Source organism: Sceloporus occidentalis, unplaced genomic scaffold (genome assembly GCF_023333645.1).
Source record: "Sceloporus occidentalis isolate IW3139 unplaced genomic scaffold, rSceOcc1.0.p SCAF_20, whole genome shotgun sequence".
Lineage (NCBI taxonomy): Eukaryota > Metazoa > Chordata > Lepidosauria > Squamata > Phrynosomatidae > Sceloporus > Sceloporus occidentalis.
In genome coordinates, this window is record NW_028317000.1 from 909,136 (window position 1) to 936,681 (window position 27,546).

At 40.2% G+C, this 27,546-nt stretch overlaps 1 protein-coding gene across 10 annotated transcripts in view; it reads right to left on the reverse strand.

Moving 5' to 3' along the window:
* Positions 1-27,546, reverse strand: part of PUM1 (pumilio RNA binding family member 1) — a 75,631-nt gene that overhangs the window by 39,125 nt on the left and 8,960 nt on the right. For 5 of the 10 annotated variants that reach the window (XM_089483509.1, XM_089483511.1, XM_089483505.1 and 2 more), the window contains exons 2-9: positions 25,651-26,024; positions 19,397-19,465; positions 18,320-18,428; positions 17,419-17,597; positions 7,260-7,426; positions 5,362-5,632; positions 4,247-4,340; positions 1,738-1,854 (exon numbers count right to left, since the gene is read on the reverse strand). In XM_089483509.1, coding sequence (XP_089339635.1) covers positions 1,738-1,854; positions 4,247-4,340; positions 5,362-5,632; positions 7,260-7,426; positions 17,419-17,597; positions 18,320-18,428; positions 19,397-19,465; positions 25,651-26,013 — 1,369 coding nt within the window. In that variant the 5' untranslated portion in view covers positions 26,014-26,024. The remainder of the gene's footprint in view (positions 1-1,737; positions 1,855-4,246; positions 4,341-5,361; positions 5,633-7,259; positions 7,427-17,418; positions 17,598-18,319; positions 18,429-19,396; positions 19,466-25,650; positions 26,025-27,546) is intronic. The other 5 variants (XM_089483515.1, XM_089483510.1, XM_089483514.1 and 2 more) reach the window with 3 other exon arrangements.

Sequence of the window (27,546 nt, forward strand, 5' to 3'; positions counted from 1 at the left end):
CAAGAAAACTGATTTGAGAGCTGAACCAGACTAAACATTGGCATGTAAGAAAGCCTTTTAAAAAAATATTTGATCACAAAATGCTCTACCATTCCCTTCTTAGTGCCTACTTAATGAGGAAAATCTATTTCCTGATAATCTTTACACATCCAAATTTATTAAAACATTGTGCTGTTTACCAAATATTACTGAGATCTTTTGTAGCAATGGTGAAGAAAGGAGATTTCACCTCCCAAAAATTAAATGGAAAATAATCACCTGCTTTCTATTTTATGCTGAAATAGACTAACACAGCAACCTCTTTGAAAATTCTTTCCCCCAGAAATACCACTGTAAAGTCTGGAGGAGGGCATATGAGAAGATATGGTGAAGTGATTGTATTGGGAGTTCATTCCAGCTGTCAAAGCCCTTCATGCCTTCCACTTTCTAGTTCATGCTGCTACACTTTCAGCTGTTAAGTTATGAAAACCCTTGAATGCAGGGACAGTTTTTCTTGTAATTAATACGTATCTGAGGCCTACTTCACAGGTTCACTTTTGCTACAGCATTCAAGAGATTGGATGTGCAACTGTGAACGGAAGGACTGCTGCTCTGGAAACATTTGTGTTAATAGTGTTAACAAAATGTAGGTTCCATAGCAAATCTCACAATTGAAGTGCAAGTGATTGCACAAGCAAAAACACATGAACTCTGGATGTTTAAATTTAGTTTCAGATTTTTTCACCCAAATGCAGTCTGTCTATTTGGCACCTTTCAGAAGTTTTGGATTACAGCTTGCATTAGCTTTAACTGCCGAAACCAACTAGCGCTATAGTAGATATAGTCTTACACATAAACAGAGAAAGTTTTGTGAAGGGTACTGTTATGAAAGGTGTAAAACTGCCTTCCTGTGAGTAGAGTGCAACCTTCAGATCCAATCCTTTTTTAAAATTATTTTATTTAATAATAATAATAATAAAATTTATTTGTATACCGCTATTCCTATACAGATCACAGCGGTTTCCAACATTAAAATTCAACAAAACAATGAATTACAACAATATCCCAACAGTGTACAAACCCACCCTCCATACAATCAAAGAAAACCAACATGAACAAGCCAAAACTGTACAACAACCACAACAGATTAAAACCATAAAAAACCATGCAATAGCTGGATTGACAGTATACATCATCAAAGGGGGATTAGAATAACATCAGAGCTCATGGGGGGAAAGCCTGGCGGAATAGGAAGGTCTTCAAATTCCTCTTAAACACATCTAGGGAGGTGACAGTGCAGAGCTCATTGGGCAGAGTTCCAGAGCTGTGGGGCTGTGGTCGAGAAAGCCCTCTGAGATGACATGTATCTAAATTTCGGAACTCTAAGTAGATGTTTCTCACCCGATCTGAGAGTGCGGGGCGGATTATATGGGGAGAGGCAGTCCTCCAAGTACCTTGGGCCCAAGCCATTTAGGGCTTTATAGGTTATACTTGTATTGTGCCCAGAAGAGCATCGGCAGCCAGTGTAGATCTTGTAAGATAGGTGTTATATGACTGGTCCTGGAACATCCAGCAACCAGCCTTGCTGCCATATTCTGAACCAATTGTAGCTTCCAAGTTTGGTACAAGGGTTGCCCCATGTAGAGCGCATTACAGAAATCCAGCTGAGAGGTTACCAGAGCGTGTACTACCGTTTCAAGGTCCCCCTTTATGTCATTTATGTCAAAGTTAAAATACATATATCTACATTCATCTCACCTAATGTTGCAGCCGCTGCAAGTCCTGCTGCATAAGGATCCGTTCCTGGTGGAGCAGCACTGATGATGTATGGATTGGGCACAAAGGCAGCAGGAGCTAAACCTGCTGAAAACATACCTGTCAGTAAAAACAAACTTGACTAGAACTGCACCCCTAACAAAGTATGTGTGTGTGTGTGTGTGTTGTAGTGGGGTGCTCCATCAACTTGATATCATGGAGAATAAGAGAGTTCAAGGATTAAGACTGATATGTAAGATGACAGACATCCTTTGCAAACAATGAGGATTGCTTTCTTTGGCCTTTTAATCGGTAAATATATTTTGAGTAATTAATACAATGGCCATCATTAGCCAGCAGATTTTTAAAATTATCTTGGAAGAAAGGAGTATGCTACTGTTCAGATAAAGTTTTCATTAGGCCATGTATGACATAAAAGAAATCAATCGTGTTTTTCCCCCCTTTAATCTCATGTGCAACTAAAAACCATACAATAGATTAGGATTTTGGAAAGCAGAAAACAGTGGTAATAAGGACAGGTTATAGTTCTTTGAGTGCTCATCTGTGAACTCAAACAACTGGGTTATTCCGCACCTGCAAAGAGCCTCTTCAGAGCATTCTACATTCTAAATAGAATTTTGGTGGTAGCCCTGCCCATCTCTGACAGCCCTACATAAGGGGCTTCCTGCTGAAACCACCAGTTGCATAGGATGCCAATGCAGCCATTGCCAGGAGGTTTCTCTTGAACTGGGGTTGGAGCTGGAGCTGGAGCAAATGTAACACTGACCATAGAGGATTCATTATCTCCCCTTCTGAGTAATCATCTGACCCTTTGACCTGGACAGAAATTGTCTCAATTACAACTGTACAGCGCTGTGGAGGCAGGCAATGGCGACACCATGGAGCGCTGGAAATTATGTCAGACGTAACTTCTCGAAGGAGTCGATGATCGAGCAGCCACAGATTTGACTACTGGGGTAGAAGAGCAAGCTTTAGGTGAAGAGTGCTCCCTTGACTTGTTTTTGTGTTTGTTTCTGAAGCTCCTCATCGACTGAACCAGTAGTGGTGGAAGGGCAATGGAGTGCCTTGTCACCATCCCTGGACTTCTTGGCAGGAGTACAGATAATATCCATAACAGTACTCTTGGCCCTTCTTTTGATAGGCCCAGTATCTGTCAAAACTGAGGCCAGCTTCTCCACATTCAGCATCCTCGAAGTTGAGGAGAAACTGTCATCTCACTTCAACATCTAAGGCTTCTGGGGAAGTTCTTGAGGGGCAAGACCTGCTCATACAGAAGAGCCTTGAGATGATATGCTCTGTTCCATGTAGCCTGTGAATGCTGCACAATGCAACAATATGGGACTCACCCAAACATTGAAGAAGCTTCAAGTGCCCACCCGGGATCTTTGTCCTGCATTTAACACACTTCTTAAAATTATTATTATTATTAACCTTTATTTATAAAGCATTGTAAATTTACACAGTGCTGTACATACAATCTTTTTAATGAGACGGTTCCCTGCCCTCAGGCTTACAATCTAAAAAGACATGACACAAAAGGAGAAGGGAGTGGTGATGGGGAAGGGGATCAGATCCAGCAGTCTTCTCTACCTCCGAGGCCTGGACCAAGGCAGATGGACTGGAGGGAGGACTTGGCTTCTTGGAGCTAGCCTGCCTCTCTCTCCCTCAAGATGGTGGCCGAAGGGAGGGCTTGTTTTCTTCCAGGCAGGCCTGTTGGAGCCAGCAGTACCCGAGAGCCTAGAGGGCTAGCGTGGCCAACAACCAATGCTAACAAAGTAATCCAACGAAGGCTCCTGGAACCCAAGTCCTGAATACTGAAGGAATGCTGTTCCTACTGAAGTTGCTGCAGCAGTGGACAAAAAAGAACTGGCTGTTTTGACAGGAAGCCCCTTATATAGGGCTGTCAGAGGTGGGCAGTACTACTGCCAAAATTCTATTTAGGTTGTTGCAGAACCCTTTGAAAAGGATCTACGCAGGTGCAGGATAAACCAGTAGTGTAAGGCACAGAGACCATGAAGAATATAAATTTTCACATCCTAATTCCAAAATTTAAGAAAGTTCACTAAACTTTTAATAGAAATAGTTATGGGATGAAATTTGAAAAAAAATCATTTCATAAATCTTCCAAAATTTTTTTTAAAAATTAGTCGCAACAAAACAACCAGCTATGATTATCTCAAATAAGAAGTTCTCAAATATGAGTACTCATACATATACATTATCCTTTGAAGTTTTAAGACTTCTCTCAGACAAATTCAGAACACTGCAAAGGCTGAAATTACCAGAGTACTGGCAAACAAAAAGGATAGACATAGTGACAAGAAGCAAAAAGAACTTTCTTTGGTGTCCATTACAGCTGGAGAGCTAAAAGTTCTTCAATCTACTGTTAAAATAAACAGGTGCTATTGTGTATAGCTACTGGAAAAAATGTTGAAGGCAAAATAGGAGACATTTGGACTTCTACTGATAAATAGAAGATCAAAGAACATACCTATGTGTGGCTGATGAGCAGCTGCCAATGCATATTGCTGTTGTTGGGCTGCTGTCAGCTGCTGAACAGCAAGTGCATTCGGTCTTTGGAATAACTGAAATTTAAAAAAAGCCTTTGTTTTACAATTTTATTTTAACACCTTATTTCAGTGCTGTTGTGCAAAGTTTTTCATAAGGAGCTAACTTGATACGCATTGGCAGAAGCATGCCACAGAAACCTGGCTAACAAGTGGGAAGGAGGATTTCATACTGTATTTGCTCAACATCTCAGTGACGCTAACCTTATAAATGCATTACCTCTTGTACTCGCAGCTATCTGCTTGTAGATCTTCAACTCTCAGATGCCTTAGAAATTTTATTTTCTTCTATGGCAAACTTTTTCCTCTCTTTCTCTCCTTTTTGATTATTACCATTTATCACTCTGGAGGGCTCTAGAGCTAGTCATCAAGAGACAAACTGCATATTTTTTTAGGGTTTCTCCCTGAGAAAACAGCACTAGCTGTTGCCACAACAGTATTATACAGTGTGCCCATATCTGTATACGGGCATGCCACGGGCGCACTTTACACGGTGTTCAGCATACGCTGAAAGCCACGCGGAGAGAAAAGGACAGCGTGTCCTATAGGGCACATGTGTGCCGCCTCTCCATACTGCAGCCACGTACACAAGTCCTATTAATTTAAATGGGGCTCGAGCATACGCAGTCCAGAACGGATTCCCTGTGTAAACAAAGGGTGCATTGTATAACAAGTGGATGTAGAATTGCCTTATGCTCAGGCAGCAAACAAAATAAGCACCTTAAAAGTTTGGTTCTGATTATACAGGAGGCTCATGTGCTTCAGCCTGTAAAGCAGAGCTGATGTTTATTTACTTAGGGAGTAAATTCTTCAACTTCAACTTTTCTTTTAACTTGAATATGATGGTGCTCATTTACTAGTATATATATACATGCAGACAAAACAAGCTTGAAGTGTAGGTGCTCACAGCAGAGGGGAAACAGGACAGGAAAATCAAGCTGTTTCATGAACATCAATATAAAAAGTTGTCTAGCTGGCATAATGTCAAAGAGGATAAAAAGTGGGGAAAAGCATGCATATTAATAAATGTAAGATCTACCTGTTGTTGAGAACTGTAGTCAAATAAGCCCACAGTTGCTGCAGCTGAGTCCACAGGTACCTGAGTGCCAGAGTAATCAAACTGAAGTGGCTCCATTCCAACATGTTCCATAGGGTCCAGTGAAACACTCTGGGACTCAATGTTTGAGAAATCCTCCACAGGCTTTGCACCATTAGTACTAGCTAGCTGTGCTAAGCCCTCAGACCCATTCTGGTTTGGCCCTAAAAGATCCACATCATTTACAGAGTTCTGGCAGTTGCCAGGTGTCCGGCTAAAGGAGAGAAAAGTAGCAACAAAACAGAATTATTTTGAAAGAAATCAATTTTTAAAAATATTTTTATTGACATGGAAACCCAGTTAAAAGGTGATCAATTTTACTGGTTCTTCCACAAACCACAATTTCACAACTTGGGAATGACATGTCAACATATAAACTGCAATTGATAAAGTATGTATATGTTTGTGCAGCTAAATTAATATCATGTATTAAAACAATAAAAAGCCTTTGCTGAAAGATCTTTCCACAACTAAATTGGGAAGACCTTTTAAAAATGGTTGACTATTCTTGAAACAGAAAATGTATATAAGAGCTGTATTCCTCCTTTCCTAACTCACAGGACAGAATGACACTTCTAAGGTGATTATATACAACACATTTACATCACAAATATTTCTAAAAATGTTTTTATTAATCTTATTGGTTTGATTTATTATTTTTTCTTCACAACTATTGGGTTACAGCTAATACTGGATCTCCAACTGCACAGGTGTAATATCCAGCAAAAAGGGAGGCAAAACTCTCTCTTCTCTGCTGGAAGCCCCCTCATACTGCAAAAATATCTCTGCAACTTGTTGATTGAACCAGAGAGTGACGCTCCACCCATCAGCACAAGTGTCATACTGAATGTAGGCCTCTGCTTTACTCATTTGCAAAATGTGCAGAGATATAACCAATAATTCAAAATAGTAGAATTATTAAATTAAGGTTTCCTTAACCTGCTTTTGTTCAAAGGGGGGGGGGGGGGGAAGAGTTGAATGTTCCAAATGCTGCTGGATTGCAAACCTATCACTCAAATAGTAGCCTACTTGGGAAAGCTAGAAATGTTATCCCCATAGAATTGCTTCTCTTTAGAACAGCCAAATTTGCCATGCAAAATTATACCCATGCAGCCATTTTACAACATTTTACAAGAACTCTGAAAATGTTGTATTACCCACTGAAGAGTGCACCCTCAAGATTGAAGTCTCCCAACAGAGGAAATAAGAACAATATAATCACTGTTTTGTGTATACATAAGACACATTTGTCAGCTTCAGTTTTACTTTGTTTCATTGCCTTATTTATCACCTACTCCAATTCTGTTCAAACACTATAAATGTATTGAAGTTCTCTGTCACTTGCTTTAGTCTATATTTTCCAATAAAACTAACACCCTGAAAATCAGGGAATACTTGAAAACAGTGTGGGATACAGCAAGAAAGCTCAGCTCAGAGTGTACTCAACCCAGTTTGTGTGAGCAGATGTGCTCAATCTCTGTTCCCTTAAGTTTCAACCTTTGATTATAACTTAGTGACATTTTATAATGTATTGTTTCCTTAAAAATCCACTACTAGTAGAATCAGAATTAGTTGCATTTACAAGCTACACTAAACCATAGCTGCATGGGAAGGCAGGAGTGTATGTGAGGTACCAGGCTCAAGAATTCACTTTTCTTGGCATTCCATGCAAAATGCATCTCAGGATTTAACTACAGCTTGCTGGTTTGTTATTCTTCTTGCAGAAGATGTGAAAGGAACATTTACAGAAAGCCATGTATGGGCTCTTTCCTGGCTACACATGCCTCCCACTGACTTCCCACTGTACAGTCTGTAACCCATATGTAAGTGAATGTACATACCTAAAATCTTTTGCATCAGCATCAATTCCATTTTGTACAGGCAAGCCATTGGCCTTGTCCATTACATCTCCCTCTTCCTTCAAATCACCCAATTTATCTCCATCAAACGTGCCCTTATTTTTCTTGTCATTTTTATCACTGTCATCATTTTCTGCATCCCTCGGCCCCTATGTAAAATACAGTAATTCTCACTGCTTTGCTTTATCTGAAAATTATACACACACACACGACCATAACTCTTTTAATTCATCATGCATCAATACCATAGATCTGAAGGTAAAAAACCACTGCAGTATTAAATGTTGTCTTTTATATTACTATTGGGCAATTTGCCCCTTTGCTCTGCTTGCTGGGTGGCTTGGAAGTGCAGTGTTTACATGCCACAAGCTCCCAAGAGGTCGGGGGTGGCTTCAAGGCAGATTGGGGCGGTGGCGTGTAATTGCTGCAGCTGCAATCTGGCTTCGGAAAGGGAGGCTTAAAGCCACACCTTTCACTGGTCTATTTCGCTCCAATGCTAGTTCAAGTGATGGTTTTGAGCTACAATGACAAAACAGGATGTAATGTACAGGCTAACTCTATTCCTGGAACAAGCCTTCAGTAGATTCAGAAAAGCTTCATTTAGTAAGCAGAGTAGATCACAGTACATACTTCTTGTAAAAGACTGAATAATTTTTTCAGTTAAACAGTACACTTAAAATTCAAGCATTTCACCAGTTACAAAAGCCATCACCTCATTTGTCAGCAAATCAAAATATGCTGTCTTCCCGTGTCTTACTCCTCCCTCTTTTTCTGAAACCAAGCTCCAGCCTTCTCAACAGAAGGACCTTGGAGATTTACAGCTCATACTTCCTCCCCACACATCTGCTCTTTATCCAAGACTGATACACGGTCTTTTCTTTTCCTATCATCACCCACAGGATAACATAACTCATCATCACATATTAACACATATATGTCCAAAGACAGCAATTATCAGTAAATATGACAGGACCATGTCTGGACCATGATCCTGACAAAGATTTAAAAGGTTTAAAATGCAGAATGTCTCAATGTATCCATAAACATTCAATTTTTATCTGTCCAGAGAAAATTCACTAGTTACACTGAAGTAGAATCTCTGTGGCCCATTACAGGTTTTCTGCACTAAATGTTAACAAGGTAAGTAAGGTAAAGTAATGATTATTAAAAAATAAACATATCTGGGCAAAAACTGAGCATGAGTTGTGGCGCACAGAAATTTGCTTAATATGGAAGAAACAAATTTTGATCTGAAATAGACGGATACCACCAATACTATAACCAGGACTGAGGCATGCTTCAAATTCCCACACATCTCTAGAGAAACGAGCAACATGAGTGTGCTATCTTGACAGTGTGAGAGGAACGGAATGCCCAGCTCTCTTTAGACATAGCTCACTGTGGAATATCTGTGATTGTGCATGAAAAATTATGCTTCAGTAAAGATACTTGCATGTAATTGTGGCTCTTCAAGTGGTCACCTATGAATTCCTATTTTAAAAATCTTATGCTTGTGTGAAGCCACGCTCAGAACATTTTAGAGCTCAACAGTTTCTGGCAGGAATTGTGTCCCTCCAACATGTATCCCTTGGTGCATCCAAATGCTTTTCACTCAGTTCCAAGTCCACTGCAACAGCTTGCAGACAGAACACAGGACAACAGATTGTGCGAGTTCACAAATGACTATTTGAAGAACCACAGATATAGGTAAGCAACCTGCTCTTCTTTTCTGTGGTCTCTATGACTCACACATATAGTAAGTAGCAAGCTGATTTATTAGATATAGGTCCAGAGAACCATTCAACCAAAAGAGAACCATTCAGCCAAAAGGTGTTAACATGGGTCTTTGCTTCAAGACAGGAAAATGTATTGTGGGCTCTGATGATACTGTCACTCTGTAATTTGCGAATTACAATTACATGGACCAAGACACTCAAGGAGGACAAAGCTCAAGTAGAGTAGCTACAAACTCCTTAAGATAAAAATATACAGGTGAATTCATTGATCAGACTGACAGACTCCTCAATTTTCTTTCTCTTGTTTGTTGGAACAATGAAAAGAGACTGTCCTATCTGCATAATAGGCCAACGCTTGTCAAAAGTAATAAAGAGTAGAGAAAGACTGCAAATGAAGGAGACAGATTCTGTATGAAAGCTGGCAAGTAACACCCTTAAACATATGAAATTGTAAAGTTGCTTTGAGCAAAAAAGGAATGTTTTTTCTTTTCTATATGGTAATTTTATCTATTCCTCTTTTATTGTTATCTTAGAATGTACGCCTTGGGCAGGCTTTTATATACTTTTTAATTTTACCGACTTTGTACAGCGCTGTGAATAATTACAGCGCTTTAGAAATAAAGTTTAATAATAATAATAACCATCAAGCCACAATACTACTTTTTGCCTTATAGAATGACATACAAGAATGATCATGTTGCCAAGTACAAAATTCACTAAAACACTTTGCTGATGTGATAGTCACTAAGTAGAGACAATTATGAAAGTCAATAGAAAGCCACAAGAGAGGCTGAAAAGGAGTTTTTGTCTACAGAAAACAAAGCAGACAGCTGAAGTGAAAAAGCTATGTCCTTAGAAGGAAGGAGTCCCTAAAACCCTGGAGGACTTTCTTCTGTATGGCTGGCAATGGGAATGCAGCAGATGTTTCAACAAACAGTCACATACTTCAGCTAAAAAGACCAAGAGTGAAGCACATGATCCTTGACTTTTAGGTGCAGGTGGAACCAAAATTTACACAGATAAATTATGTGAATTACTACAAAGCTTGCTTCTTCCTGACATAAGAAAGTAAAGGGGGAGGTTTATGGCTGCAGTGATTATACTGAGGACATCTTGCAGAAATTAAAATGAATGGTTCAACATACTATCAGGCATACAGTCCCCACTGTATGTATCTGACTGTCATATAATATTATGAGGTCTGGAATGTGAGGAAGATGTACTCAACAGAGAAAAAAAAAAGGAATGATAAACCAGGGCTGACAACACCACCAATAGTGTGATGAGAAGATCTGCTTTGTCCTGAATCTTCACTTCTGTTTTGGATGATGCCAAAAAAATGAAAGGAATTCACAGTGGATAGACTCTGAACTGAGAAAGCCATCGACCTGGAATCCACAGCCCACATCTGCTCCGCTGTAATGCTTGTGGTACTTCTCACCCAACAGTATCATGGTCTTCTAATATATTCCCTAAGGCGGGCTATAGACCGCCGAAAAGCGGCGGTCTGCCGCCGCCGCCGGTTGCAGTGTCTGGGAACCGCAGCAGCCAAACGGCGCGGTTCCCGGACGCTGCAAAGAAACAGCACAAAAATTGAGCTCCTTCCTGGGCCCCGGATGTGACGCCGCGAGGCGCTAGTTGCACACTTGCGACATCATATCCGGGGCACGACGTGCGGATGCAGAGCGTCCGCTACGTAAAGATGGCGGCCCCCATGTGGACGGGCAGCACCATCTCTTACGCTCCGCACGTAATAGGGTTGGGGGCCATGAGGATGAGATGGCTCTTCCTAACCCTAGTACGTGCTGAGCACGTACTTTTATGCCCGTCTGTAACGGGCCATAGTCTCCTTGGAAAAGAGTCCATTTATGCATGGTTGTTTGGCACCTGCTGAGACAGTCCACTAGAACATTTTATTCTTCTGTTAGGTGTATAGGTACAGGATGGATGGACCTGCTGATGCACCAATTCCTTGGCCAAAGGATGACATGCAGCAATGTTAACAACCATGAAGCCTCTTTGCTTGTTCATGTACTACATGACAGCACTGTTGCTTGTAATGATCTGCAGGCAGTTTTAAGATGTTGATGTGAAGCACTTTGGGTGATTGTTTCTCTTCGCTCCTACAAATGATCTACAAACCGACCAAGAAAATCCAGGAAATGCTGTGCTTAATGAAGGACAGAAGAGACCCTCTCACAGCCATAGGACTTTACCGCATACTGTGCAGCTGCGGACAAGTCTACATAGAGACCACCAAATGCAGTCTTCAAACACGAATCAAGGAACATGAGAGACACTGCAGACTGGGTCAGCCAGAAAAAATCAGCAGTAGCAGAATACATTATAAACCATCCTGAGGACAGTGTGCCCTTTTTTTACGCGGGGGATCCGTTCCGGACCCTCCGCGTTAAAAAAAATGCATATGCTCGAGCCCCATTAAAAGTAATGGGGCTCGTGCATGCAGCAGCAGCGCGGTGACTAAATGGGACGTGCCGCCCTGCGTGCCCCCTCGCGGCTTTCAGCGTAAGACGAAACCCTTAAAATAAACCAAGTTTGACTCCCAGTCCTGAAAAACAGCAAAACCAAGACTCAGCAAGTGCAAATGAAAACCAGCCAGGGTCAGGGGGTTTCCCAGCAGACAATGGATCACTCATTAGACATCCTGAGGCCTTGCCATTCAACAACAGACCAACACAGAGATTAACATGGAAATCACTTCCTCTCAATCAAGGGTCACACAGCATATATGCCCCACTCACTTCCATGCCAGCATTCTCTGAAGATGCCAGCCACAGCTGCTGGTGAAACATCAGAAATAAACACTTCCAGAACATGGCTAAATAGCCCGAAAACCCCACAAACAACTATATTCCTAATTACTTGGCAAGTAATAGCACCCTAAACAATGGTTTTACTGAGGTCTGTTGAACTAGATGCAACAGGACAAGAATCAAAGGACACGAATGGAATGAAGATTTTGGATTCCACACAAGGATCAGAAATGGGAGGAGATCAAACTTTGAAGCTTCAATCCTAAACACAATCTGTTCTAAATATGGTTTGATGTTGTCTGATGGCAATAAAACCTAAAGCTACAGAATCTACTACAGAATCAAGGATCTAGCAAAGAGAACAACCATGACTGTGAAGATGGACTAACTTTAATCAATGTACCATAATGATCTCAGGTCATTATAAGCAGGATGATGAGACCAGCAACTACATTTTGGTGAGTGTCTGTTGCCATAGGACAAGAGTAGGTAACTGCAGCAGGGTGCAAAACTGGAGCAGTTCAATTTTCAGGCAAAGCCTGAAATCAGAAGTCACTTCCAGTGCAATTTCTGGGCTTGTTGCACTGCATTCAGGGGCTGGAGTGTTTAAAACAAATTTACTGCTTGTAGAGGTATCCAGAAATAGTGATGGACCTTTGAGGGTGAGGGAGTGATGTATTGTCAGAGATGCATTGCTGATTATCTACAGGTGTCAAGCGCTGGAAGAAAGGGGATGGGATTCATATGACCAATAGGCTATTTCCCCCATTCCCACCCACAGTAGGCAGGAGAATAATTGTGAATAGTGGCTTCCAAGGATAGTCCAAATGAAATTTGATAAATTCCTTGATGAGCAAGATTAAAAGGATTTCATTCTCCAATAACTATTTTCCTAACCTGGGGAATTATGCCAATCTGATGACACCTGTCTACAGGAGTGACTGGATTTGTTCTTCGATTCCCCTTCTGAGTATGAATCTTGGCAGAAGACCTAATCATGGGCCTCTAGTCCATCCAAAGGTGGAAATGGATAGCAATACTCCTATGCCCATATATCCTGAAGTACAGGAGAATCAAACAAGGAATTCCTTGAACTGAAGGAATAACATAATAATACACTCTAGCATTAACACTGTATGTGGTGGGGGTTCCTTCAAAAGCGATTCAGCTCTAGATGGTTCCAAGAGTAGCTCTGCATTAACACAAGACTTATTTGTGTGAGCCACAGATACCAAGAATAACAAAGCACAATCGGAACTACAGTGGTCCCTCCATATTCGCTAGGGTTAGGGCCACAGGACCCCCATGAAAGTGAAAAAACTGCAAATAACAAAAACACTGTGTTTTTACCTGAGAGAACGCCTTTCTAGGAATCTCTAGTTCTTCCAGTGCAGCTCTGTGGGCAACATCTGCCAGACACTGATCACAGAGTTGCACTGGAGGAGCTACAAATGCCTAGTGGAGTGTTCGCTTTAGGAATCTTTAGGTCCTTCAGTGGGACTTTTGATTCAAGTTGACCACAGAGTTGCACTGGAGGATCTATATATTCCTAGAGAGAACATACTAATACAATCTGTGAATAATCAAATCTGCAAAAGTCAAATCCACAAATGTACCGCATTTTCCGGCGTGTAAGACGACCCCCAACTTTTCCAGTCAAAATACAGTTTGGGGTATAATCACCGTATAAGACTACCCCTCTTCCAACGCACACCAAATAAAAATTAAAAAAAACCATCAGATTTGATTTCAATATGGTAATTCTAATTCAAATGACATGCAGGCACTTAGCAGGAAAACTTGCTGTATACAAAGCCTGCTTGGATTGGTCAGCTCTCCCTGCCTGCCCAGCCTTTCCTGTCTCCAAGACTATCAGAGCAGTAGCTGCTTTCATACGATCGTCCCATACGGTGGGGATGTGGCTGTGGCTGTTTCTGAGCTCCCCCCACCATATGCGGCAACTGCAGACTCTCCAGTCCGGCTCAGAAGTTTCAGCGCCTATCCTATAAAATGACACCCAGCGTATAAGACAACCCCTGACTTTTGAGAAGATTTTTCTGGGTTAAAAAGTAGTCTTATACACCAGAAAATACAGTGTGAGAGGGAAATCTCTAGAAAGTTTTCCCTATTCCTGATGGAGGAGCCTTCCTATGTTACACTACAGACACCATGGCCTATCTGATCTCAGAAGTAGTTCAGTATAGAATCATAAATCATAGAATCATAGAGTTGGAAGAGACTGCAAGGGCCATCCAGTCCAACCTCCTGCCATGTAGGAAATCTCAATCAAGTCTCTGTTTAAAGACCTCTAAGGAAGGAGACTGCACTACACTCTGAGGGAATTTGTTCCACTGTCGAGCAGCCCTTACTGTCAGGAAGTTCCTCCTAATGTTGAGCTGAAATCTCTTTTCCTGGAGCTTGGATCCATTGTTCCTGGTCCTGTTCTCTGGAGCAGCAGAAAACAAGTTAGCTCCCTCCTCAATATGAAATCCCTTCAAATATTTAAACAGGGTTATCATATCACCCCTTAACCTTCTCTTCTCCAGGCTAAACATCTCCAGCTCCCTAAGTCGTTCCTCATAGGGCATGGTTTCCAGACCCTTCACCATTTTACTCGCCCTCCTTTGGACACGCTCCAGTTTCTCAATGTCCTTTTTTAATTGTGGTGCCCAGAACTGGACACAATATTCCAGATGGGGGCTGACTGAAGCAGAATACAGTGGCACTATTACTTTCCTTGATCTAGACACTATACATGCAGCCTAACATCGCACTGGCCTTTTTAGCTGCCGCATTGCACTGACTCATGTTCAATTTATGGTCTACTTGGACTCCTAGATCCCTTTCACACATAGTCTCGTTCAGCCAGGTGTCACCCATCCTATATCTGTTAATTTCATTTTTCTGCCCTACCTTGCATTTCTCCGTGTTGAAATTCATTTTGTTAGCTTCGGCCCAGCTTTCTAGTCTATTCAGGTCATTTTGAATTTTGATCCTGTCCTCTGGAGTATTAGCTACTACTCCTAATTTGGTGTCATTTGCAAATTTGATAAGTATACCCCCAGTTCTGTTATCCAAGTCATGTTCTTCAAGTTCATATACCATGGCTATATTGTATATAGTATGTAATGAACTGGGCTGATTTGAAATTTGCATTTGGTCTTTATTACACTTTTATTTTGTTCTTTTTCTAAGGAGTTCAAAGACATGTTAGTCTTTTCCTACCTCTCATTTTAGTATACCATATATACTCGAGAATAAGTCAACCTCATATATAACTCAAGGTCAGGTTTTGGGGCCAAAATTAAGGAATTTAATATGGTCTGTGTATAACTGAGGCTAAAATTTAGGGAGACAGCTGGACAAACAAATGCCCACCTTTCCTCTTCCTCCTCAGCCCGGCTGTCCCCTTGGGAGACAGCCCGACTGGAGAAGAGGCCTGAGGGGCAAGCATATTGACCCATGTATAAGTCAACCCAGGTTTGTTGGTTAATTTTTGGCATACATTTCTCGACTTATAGGCCAGTATATACTGTAACAAAAATCCCTACAGGATAGGTTAGCCACATCCCCACCATATGCAGCGACCGTATGAAAGCAGCAAGGGCAGCGCTGTACAAGTACAGTAGAAAAAAATCCACTCACTAGGATCTGTGGAAAGAAGTGACTTAACGCGGTCCCGATGACGAGGTGAGGGAATGCCTCACCCGGAAGGTGCAAGTGAAGGGCAGAGCAAGCTGCAGGTGTCCGGGACGCCCGGGGTATGGAAAAAAGAGCCATGTTTGCGCTACCGCTCTGACAGTCTTGGAGACAGGGAGGGCTGGGCAGGCAGGGAGAGCTGACCAAGCCAAGCAGGCTTTGTATACAACAAGGTTTCCTGCTAAGTACCTGCATGTCATAAGCATTTGAATTAAAATTACCATATTGAAATATAATCTGATGTTCTTTAAATTTTTATTTGGTGTGCATTGGAAGAGGGGTAGTCTTATATGGCGGGTATATCCCAAAATCTATATTTTAATTGGAAAAGTTGGGTGTCGTCTTATACGCCCAGTTGTCTTATACGCCGGAAAATATGGGATTTTAAAAATATGTTCAAGCTGTGGATAGCTGAACCAATGGATAAAGAATCTGTGGGTGCAGATGGATGATTGTATCATACTAGCCTCATCCACTGTATTTCTTATGGTTTGCTAAACAAATTGTTTTTGTTAACTACAATGTCTGCATGCAATGACAAAATAGGAAAAGGCTAAAATGGATATGTGGGAAGAAGACAAAAGACATGACCCCTGTGCCTAGTGCATTCCTCTCTGCACTCACCACATATTAGGTGTAAATCAACTCTTTGTAAATTCATGATTGAGTAAATTCCCTAAGGAAAATGACTTGACTGGAGTTGTGTATATGCTCAGTATTAAATAAAGAAATAAATGACACTAACTTGCTTAGCACACATTATAAAGAACATAAATGTACAATGCTGGAGAGGCTATGATGTCAGGGGGATGTACTTGCATATGTGAATTAAATGTGACAAAATACACAATTTCTGGTTTACAATACTTGCTCAGACGTCCAGCATGACTAAGCACAATATTATGTTCTGCTCAAAATTACTCTGTCTCTTGGCTTTACAAGAGGAAAACAAAAAATTAGAATATAAAGATCAAATCTGTTTCTTCCTAGCAATTCCTAGCAAGAGAATCTCTCCCCTGAAAACTGGTGGAATAATGATGAGAAGTATGGTTAATGGAAAAACTATCAGATCCATTGTCCATAATTCATTTGGTACTAAAACTGATTTGCATCTATTGATGGCAATGACTTTATATTAACGTCTATGCAAATCCTACAATAAAAATTAAAATTAAATAAACAAACTTCTACACCCAGGGTAATTTCTGTACTGGGAAAGCTAGATGCTGCAATGTGCATTCTTTATGCAATTAAGACAAATTTACAGGATTTTCTTAATTTTATAAATATTTCTAATATTACTAATTTTCATGACTTATTTTTACTTGGAAAGGAAGTGCATCTAGGAATCTGCAAAGCACCAGATGCCTGCACTCTGCTCATGTACAGTGTAAACTGTTCTCTGTTACCTCCTTGATGTTTGACATTTCTTCAGACATTACAAAGAAATCTCAAACAAATTTAAGGATAAAAACTCAAGAAACTGGACTCTGCATCCAGTGCTATTCCCTGTACATGTCTGTATTCCTAGAGAACTGTGGCATATAGGAGTCTCAACCTTAAAAAAGTAAAACATTAGTGTTTTAATGAAGTAAAAAATTAATGTGTAGAGCCAGTATAAAGAAACTCTATAGTTAGAAGACAGCCAGATGCTCATTTCTAGACAACTTCTCCCTTCCCCTACTAGCCAAAGCTAAAATACAGCAACCTATTTCAGTGATATATCATGTTTAGAAGAGACACTATTTAATATAATAATAATAATGATAATAATAATAATAATAATAATAATAATAAATTTTATTTATATACCGCTTTTCCAAAAGATCAAAGCGGTTTACATAGAATTAAAACCAATTACAAACATATCATAAAACAGATAATAAATTGTGTATTTAGACACAATGATGCCACATATCATCTGATACTTACAAATCCTCCTTTTCTGAGACATGAATCCCCAGGGGATGAGCTCAACACATACTCTACCATGCTAACTCCAAGTCCACCACTTTCTGATCGTGGTGACAGCACTGAGTTAACCTCATTATTCACATGGAATCCCTGACCAGGTCTTCTCTGAACCATGATTGGTTGGGAAACAGAATGATCTGTAACAAAAATACAAATAAATTCAATAGTCTTTCACAGTACTTGATGAGAAAAAACTAACAGCAGAAACTTTAAGGGTCTCTTTTCTTCAACATGAAATTGCTTTTCATTTGGGGAAAGTCAGTTTCCCAGTCTCTGCAAAAGATCCCCAAAGTGAGGCAAAAAACAGAGTCAAGATATCTGTGGACATCAGGAAGCTTTGGCATTAAACAAGTATTTCTGTTAACTGATGAAAGCAGAAGGCACCAAAGTAGTCTTTCCAACAATTATTAATGGGATAACCATCCTTTTAAATCCCACCTCTTACCTCCTTGTTTTAGATCAGCTCTTCTAAAAGCTAAGAGCTCTTCTAAGAATTCCAAGAGCTTAGAATTCAGGCAAAATAGTAACAAAATAATCAAAATCAGCTATTTTGGTTTGTATTTGAGGACCAGCAGTTTTATTAAGACAAAAAAAGCAACAGATATAATTCATGTGATCAGAGCAAGTTTTGGCCTCAATTCTATTTCATACCCACATAGCAGAGTCAGTGCACACAACCATTTTAAAATAAGAGATATTTTCATATTTAACTTTACAACTATTTTGATCAATCATTTATCATTTTTTCTAAAAACGCTCTTACTGCAAAGAACTGTGAGAAGAAGTTTCTAAGTTGTTTTTTTTTTAAAAAAAGAACAGTTTATTTCAAGTGATCTACAGTTATAGTAAGCTGAAGTACCTGATGTGCCCCAAGCACTGTCTCTCCACTGATCACCCAAAAATATTCCTTTTGGTCCATCCTTGGTTGAATCATCAGATTCCCAAAATTTCTTCCCTGGCAAAAGCTGCTGTAAAATAAAGAAGGTATTTTAAAGGGATATCTTAAAAAGATGAAGTCAAGATGTAAGAATTATAGTATAAAGTTTTCAATTGTCTATCTGTGTCTCTAAAATATTGAATTAGCACAAAAAGTATCTGAAAGCCAGAGATCACTGACTGTGAAAGAATACATGCAAGATCTAGCTTTGAAGGCGAGGTATTACTAATTCTCTCCCTCCTACACAGAAATGAGTCAGCAAAACTTCTATGAATGAAGGAAAACAGAGGCATCCCAATAGGTTACCAACATACACGATTGGAGTACCACTGGATCTAGAAGGACAGCCCACCTTCCCGCTTTTTTCTCTGAGCTCTGGGCACTTCTTTCCCATTAATGGATGAAACGGAGATTATGATGGAGTGAGGGATGAAAGTAAGTGAGGGAGGCAAAAGGAGGGTAGGGGGCAGTTCTCCATGGTGCTTGGCAACAAGCCGGCCATGTCTGCATTTTTCTCAGGGGGGAAAAAGAAAGAGGCAATGAAGGTGAGTGGGACAGGGAAAAGGGGGCAGCCAAAGTAAGGAGAGAGGGAGAAAAGCGGCAAAGGGAAACAGAAGGAGAAGAAAGAGGTGGCGTAAGCGGGGGGGGGGGGGGGGAGTGCTAAAGACATGAGAGCAGGAGAAACAGGTAGCAAAAGGAGGTGGGGGGGAGAAAGAGGTGGTGAAGGCAAGTGAAACGGGGAGAAATAAAGCTGAATAAAGGTAATTTAGGAAACATCAGCCCCTTTAAGAAAGATAAAGCAATAACATGTAGAGTTAAGACCATTATAGAATAGGTTTTTATCTTAAAGAATCATGCAAGGGTACTATTGCTATGCCCATCTCTGGAATGAGGTGGGTCTGGCACTTGTAACTAGATCAAGACTAGGAACCGTTCTAACTTCCTTGGGATAGAAATACAATAGGAAGATAGAAACACAACAGGAAATTATACACTTACTTCTCCCATAGCCCTTCCTTCCAGAGCAAGAGCTTGAAAATCATGATTTAATTCATCCATAGATCGAACCTATGAAACATTGGAAGAGGCAAGCAGATGCTTTATTATGAGATAGAAAAATTAAACAATAAAAAAAGAACAAGCTCTTTGTAAAAAACAACAACAATATGAAAACAGTTGCATCGGACAGGGACAAAAAATAGTAAGACACATTAAGGCTGTTGAAACAGAGATAATAATAATAATAAAATTTTATTTGTTGCCCGCCTTTCCAGCGATCAAGGCGGGTAACAGCATATAAAAATTTGACAATATACTGTCCATAAAAACATACAATAGAACATTAGTCAATAAAAACATCAGCAACTGCTACAATACACTAACATCTCCGGCTAGCACAATAGTACAACGGAGAGGGGAAGGTGGGAGTACTTCGGGGTATTAGGGGTATGCCTGCTGGAACAGGTATGTTTTAAGCCCCTTTTTAAATTGGTCCAGAGTGGTGGCCGAGCAGAGCTCGCCGGGAAGCAAGTTCCAGAGCTTAGGGGCCGAGATGGAGAAGGCCCACTGAGTGGTGGTGGAATATCTCGCTTCCGGAACGCTTAACAACTGCTTCCTGGCCGACCTGAGTGTGCAGGGCGGATTATATGGAGAGAGGCAGTCCTCCAAGTACCCTGGGCCCAAGCCATTATATTAAAAAATGAACATAGGTGAATAAATACCTGGCTTTTCAATTAAGAAAAACACCACAAAAAAGGAAACCTTATTGTAGCTAAACCAAAGCAGTACTGCCATGTCTAGGGGACATATATCTTTAATATTCAGATGCTCATTATCTTTGTGAAAACTTTTTGGATTTGTGAATTATCTTTCAGAAGCCTGTGGGTCACAATGTAATTAAAAATAATAATGATACTGATCCATAATTCTCCCTTTGCTGAATTGTTAAGTAATGAAACTTTCTTCTGTGCTACAGTAGGGTTGTCCTCTTTCATTCTCTTTTTAATCTAGCTCTTGTACATGTGTTGGCTCATAGCCACTGAAGTAACTAGGAAGTGGAATAAAATGTCAACATGTAAGCAAATGAATATATTTACACTGCTGACAAAACATCTACATCATTTCCACTATTGCTGGCAGCTGCTGGTATATGAAGAAACACTGTGTAGTACAGCAGAAGTCATCAAAATAAAAATGCATCAAAATCCCAAGTATCTCCCTACTTATAATCCAAAATGAACAAAGAAAAACATCATTTGGTTATCAATATTTGTTCTAAAGATATTAACATTAATTCAAGATGCAGAGCAAAATAAGGCAGCATGTAATCTTAAAAAGCATGAACAGATTGGCACCTCTCCCTGACAGCGCTTAAGAGAAAAGAATTGGTCAGATAGGGCATTTGTCCAATTCAGATCATACAATGGTCTTCAAAAATAATCCCATAAGTATTGTTTAAATAAAGTAAGGTCCCCAGATGCTTTCCGCAGTCTCCTCATCTTTGAGATTCTCTAACTGATGGCCAAACTGAAGAGGGTGAGACTGTGACCCTCAGCGCTGGGGAAGACTGGGCGGCCAAGGAAAGGCCTAGACTGCCTCCCCCGGACTTAAGGAAGGCCCCCTTCCGAGGCAAAGGTGAGCCCGGGGGGTAAGAAAGAGGGAGGGAGCCACAGGCTTGCCTTTTGTGAGTAATCAAAACCACAAATGGAAAGTTCTGGATGCAGAGGGACAACTGTGTTTCCTTGTGCTGTTTCTTTTCCTAAAACAGACCAGCACAACTAGAAGTTATAATCGCCAAGCTTCTTCGGGCCACTGATAGGTTTTAATTAATTATTATAATTAATTATTAATTACTAGTCATTTATAACTAAATTATTATTAATTATTAATAATTATTATTAATTACTAATTTCAAATCCCAGAATGCAACAGGAGGCAGCCAGAGCAGTTAAGGTGGAATAGCCATGTTTTAAGAGTGTGGTGCGATAATCTCCATAGAATTAGACATCACTCTCTTGTGCTCGAAGCAGGATTCTTGGCTATTCAATCAGCTCAACTTAAAAGTTTCCTCCCAGGCCTCTAGTCTCAATTTAAGCTGTCTATTTTTTAGTCCTTCCTTCAAGAAACTTCAACAAAATACTGCAAACCTCTACTTTATGTCCCTAGCCTAAGCAGTAGCGGCACTAAACACAGCCATGTGAAAGGATGATCTTATGACCACAAGATGAACACAGTTTAAAAAGAACTTTCGATGCCATCTGAGAAGGGTAAAGTGGAAAACAGGAAGTGTTCTCAAAGAGGGGAAAGAAATAGTTTTGTCCCAGAAACAACTACCAAAAGCAACGCAACGAGAAGCAAGCCCACTAGACTTCTGATGACTCCACTGAACCAGTAGCGCTTTTAGTAGATTAGTATATTATTTTAGTATTTAAGCAGTTTATCAGGTCGTATTTTATCACCTGTTTTTGATTATATATGTTTGATATCCCCCCATTTGGTGGAAAGAGAGTTATAAATAAACATCATCATCATCATTATAGAATTAAACATAAAATATTATGAAACATATATCTTAAGATGCTACTATCACAGTGGACAGAAGAGAACTGAGGAGAGATGAAGAGAACTGAGGATAGATGCTGAGGCAAGAAGGTGCACGCAGTTTTTCATAGATCATTTTTGTGATTGCTATTCTCACTCTCTAGCAATGTATGCTAAAGAAGAACAAGGGAACTACAGAAAACTGGTCAAACTGTTTTCAAGAGGAGATAGATAGCTCTTGTTGTTGTGTGCCTTCAAGTAGTTTTCAAATTACAGTTACTCTAAGGTAAACCTACCACAGTGTTTTCTTGCCAAGATTTGTTCAGAGGGGGGTTGTATTTGCCTCTCTCTGAGAATGAGAGAGTGTAACTTGTCCAGTGGGCCAAGTGGGGATTGCAATCCTGATCTCTAGACTCCAATACTCAAACCATTGCACCCTGTTGGCTCTCCTAGGGTGGATGACCTAGGCATTCAAATCCTAAATTCTTCAAAACATTCATTGTCTTGCTAGCCATGTGGGCAGGTGCACTGACCTGCAAAAATACCACCTTTCCACAGCTTCATTTTTCTTTCAATGCCTCCTTTAATCCAGAAAGCAAGTTTCTTCAGAAGGGCCATTATTCTTCATTAACTGTTTGGCCGTTCTGAAGAAACCATTATACCATGCTAGCTCTCATAGATACATGTGCCTACATTTGTTTGTTCCTTCTCAAGAAGGAAGCCTGAGAAATAGAGACAAAAGCTGGTCACTGAAGATCTTCTTGAGGATTCTAAGGGCTCTCTCACACTTAAGTTTTGTACCAAGTAGATTTGGATTTCTGCGGCAATGAGGTACTGAATCGAAGTTCCCACTACATTTACAATTGAATCTCTCCGTGGCATTTTAGCTCTATTGCCATTCACACTGCTGTCATATCAATTTAAAATGGAGCCTCCATTTTGAACACGTTTGATTGTTCGCAATTTTCTTAATGTCAATCAAGTGATGCGCATCTTCGTCATTCTGCTTCCGCTTTCACTGTTGGTGACTTGACTCTGCTTCTGTTGTCACAGGTAGTTCAAATCCAAACACAAAAAGTGTATAAATGTATGAATATGCCTTCCGATGCTAAGCTGAGGGAACTGAAGGCAATGGTGGAAACACTGACTGGATTTATGAAGCCAGTGTCTTCACTTCAGCAACCGTGTGCCGAGAGGAAAAGAAACAGTTGAGAGGGCAAGGCCAGGTGGGATGTGTATGTTCCACACATTTGCATGTAACCCCTTCCTTCCTGTTTGGAAGAATCGGTTCAGAGTGCCTCAAATCGAATCAAAAGATGTGGGGGAAAACCCAGTATCGAATATACTGGGGTAAGCGTGTTTTCAGGCAGCCACCCCCCCCCCCCCGCCCGCAAACTTTACCAAGTGTGCTCAGTGTGAATATGAACATCACAGAAATAAACCGGTTTCCACACCAGGTTATTTCGTAGTGTGAATGAGCCCTATATCAAAAACAAATGTGTCAACAGTTCTTGGTGATGTCTACCTGAGAGTTCTTTAAAAAGTTAAACATAAAATTATTGACTTCTAACGATTTCTAACATCACAATTTTTATAGGAGAACTCGTTCTCTTGTAGACGACAAGCAGGAAATTTGAAATTTCATGATATATGGTAAAAAAGATTTGGCATATACAGTTGGCCCTCCATTTTCGCAGAGGATCTGTTCCGTCTCCCCCCCCCCCCCCCCCACGCAAACGAAGGCTTGCATTTATTCAAGCCTCATAAGTTTGAATGGAAGAAGCCCTGTGAGCATGGCATGGGCTAGCGTGCCATTGCAAATAGCAGAGGTTTCCCCTCTGTGTATATTCAAGGGCACAGGTCTCATATCCATGAGTTAGGAGGGATGACCGTAGTGGAATATGGTTCAAGCAACCTCCTTTATGTTTCTCTTCAAATCACACATCAAAGTGACATTCTGTCACGAAACAAATGACACTAATTCCCAAGGTCTTTAAACACAGAGACACAAACATAGTCAAGAAAACACACAAATTATTATGTTCCATGAACAGAAAAAAAAAGAATAGATCTGATAGAGACAATCAGATCTCCACCTCAATTGCAATACCCCAGTTATATAACACTCTTCTCAAAGAAATACCTAGTTTACCTTCCTTCATAAAAATTAGGTGGCAGGTTAAAACCTGTTTATTTGTGGGAACTTTTAGTAATGAATAATTTGAGTCATGACTACTGAGAACTTTTACACAGACTGTTTTTTGCTCCTTTACATTTTTTTTTACATTTTTACTAGTAGATGTTCCTTTTGCCTTTCTTTTACTGCTACCTGCTTCACTCTTTTTTATGCTATATTCCAAATATGTTTTGCCTTTTTAAAACTATGTAGTCCATAATAAATATCTGGAATAAAATAGAAGTCAATTTCACCAGTGGAGAAACATCTCACATTATATCTGACACATAGAGAATAGGTTCTATTTTTATTGATGGAGCACTTCTTTTGCAAAATACATAACTTTAAACAAAAATAAGTCAGACATATTGTGCTTTTAAAATAGGAATGCACTGCTTTACCATGATAGCTCATTTGACTTATAGTGGAATATGGTATAGTGAAATGTGCTAAACAGTAAGAGAGCTAAAGGTTCCACTCTCACCTTGGATTAAAGTTACATCTTCTGAGAAATTTAACCCACTTGAATATCACATTAGTTTAGAAAGCTGCTTTTTTAAATTATTTGAACAATAGTGATCTTAGCACTCACTATGTTTATTTCCCACCCTCTCTTTTAGGATTACTCAAATCATATGAATGCTAAGATTACAATTTACCTACTGTTACTGTGAAGATGACAAGATGCTCAAAGAAGGGGAATTTGAATCTCATTGTGAAAAATCCTACTGTAGTCCTCAGTTCCTCTGCAAGCAAAGATGTGGGTACAGCTTCCTCACACAAATGTCAACACAAATGGAGGCCCCCAAACAGGGATGCCATGCACACACAACAGCAATTCTTCTGTTTCCTTCCTACATAAGCTACAAAAGGTGTAACCATTATTTCACCCTTCCATCAAATGAAGAAAGCTAAGGAAGAATATTCACTCTAGTCTCCAACTTCCATCACTGTCAACTGATAATCAAGGAAAACATAGTTCCAATTACCAACCCTACAGTGTTGGGTCCTGTAAGTGTACAGAGATTCGTAAGAGGGCACCCATCCACAAGACTTTCCTTGGCTCAGTGAGTACATTTTCAAGCAGCCTAGGTAATGTGGAGAAAACAACCTGTTAAGAAAAAGATACTACACAGCCCCTGAGAAGCAGGGGGTGGGGACTTCGCAAGTTAAGAGTTTTCCCCACCTCAAGGAGTGGGAAGAGATATAGGCAGGTAGAGATCAAACATCCTGCTACATCCAGATAATTTGGCTGTGGTGCTCAAAGAACTGGAAATGTTGTTACCCAGCAAAGAAAATAACAGCAGCTTGTTTGAAAAAGTAATGAATCCCTGCAAAGAAAGAAACAACTAAAAATAGCTCAGACAATTTGTGAATATATAAACATTTTGTTATGGGATTCTCTCAGTGCTATAACCTAGGAAAAGGCATGTGAATCTGAAGCTCAGTATGTTATGAATGAAAACTCATAAAGATAATACAGATTTTCACAGGCTTGCTCAGCTCATTTGTTCATCTGAAATATTTAATTTTTTACCTGATGTTCAGCGTGAATGTTATCCCCAGTAGGCCACCGATGTTTGCTGTTATTATAGCTGCCTCCACCACTTCCGCCTCCCCCAAGCTGCTCACCATGCTGCCTCTGAAAGAAGTAATCCACCATTGCGTCGTCCTGGGAGCGGCCTGCAATTCCTATAGAGCCAGGAACAGGGCTAGAGTGGGTCCCTGCTGCAAGGGCTTGATTTGCAGCTGGCTGTTGCTGAGCCTGGGACCCTGTTCCAGATGTCAAAACAACAGGCATGTTGGGATTAGCTGTATCTTGACTATGCTGTTTCAGGTGAGGGCTGAAGGAGTCCTGCCAGAGCACTGCTTTTCTCTTCAAAACACACGCAACGCTCATTCCACCAATACCTAAGGAAATACAGGTTCAAAAGGCTTAATTGAACTAGTTCCAGAATATATATGAGAATTACTTTTTTAAAAAAAAAACAACCCAAATTAACTCTATTACTCTAATCAACAGAATTCACAAACCCATACAATTCAGTAGGACACAAATACACACTAGAAAACAACAATAAGCATTAACAAACCTCTGTATAATAAAACCAAGGTTTTCACACACAATTGTAACTTTTAACCCCATTGTTCTAAGAAAAAAACCAGCTGTAGTTTCTGTAATAAATAAAGTTAGGGGGGAAAAGTGAATGTAATAATATTTGGGTCTTCTTCCTAGATATAAAATGATCAGTGGTTTTAAAAGAGCACTATGGAGATCATGATGAAAGTTAGATTAAAAATGATTTCAAAGTTTTAATTTCTTTTGAACCATAAGGATATAATCTGTTACAGTAGGGTATTCACTTGCAACAAAAAACTAAAACCAAACTATACTCATCCCTCCACATTTACGGCTTTGACCTTTGCGGATCTGATTATTCACGGATTTTATTAGTATGTTCTCTCTAGGAATATCTGGGCCCTCCAGAGCAACTCTGTGGTCAACATGAAATAAGTTTCACTGAAGGACCTAGAGATTCCTAGAGAGAACACTCCACTAGGCATTCGTAGCTCCTCCAGCTCAACTCTATGGTCAGCGTCTGGAAGATGTTTACCACAGAGTTGCATGGAGGGCCTAGAGATTTCTAGAGAGGTGTTCTCTCAGGTAAAAACACAGTTTTTTTGTTATTTGAGGTTTTTCAACATTCACGGAGGCCCTGTGTCCCAAACCCCAGCAAATGTGGAGAGATAAGTGTAGTACTAGCTGGAAAGCACTGCTTAGGATGGGAGCCAATACACAAGACATTATTCCTGGTAGTCTTCAAGTGGATCTCAGATTTTTCTGGAACATCAGAAGCATTTAATCAGAAAATCTTAGACTGGCTAGGCGATAAGGGGGAAAGGGCACCATTAGCTATCCTGGTCCTAAGTTGTTTACAGCTGTATAGTACTAAAACTATGGCCTGTTACAGACTGCCAAAATAAAGCTGCTTCGGGTCTCTTTGGAGGTATGCTATTTACATGATGCATGGGTCCTAAGAGTCTGGAGGTCGCAGTGCTTAGGAATGGAGTGTGGCTTTGGTGCGACCTCCGGACTCTTAGGACCCATGCATCATTTAAATAGCATACCTCCAAAGAGACCCGAAGCAGGTTTATTTTGGCAGTCTGTAACAGGCCAATGAACCTACTTGGTAGCAAATAGGTAAGCAGTGCAGAGCCTCTGACATAAGGTGCTACATGTTAATATGCTAAAGCCAAGAAGCCACATTTTCAATTTGCTGCAGCTTCCACACTAGCCTCTTAGAATACACTGCAGTAATCCAATTTTGAGATTACCAACACATATATTACTGCAACTATCATATGCATAAGAAGCATATCTATGATCCTTCCTGAAACCAAATCTCATCTGTATCAAATGGTGTTTACATTC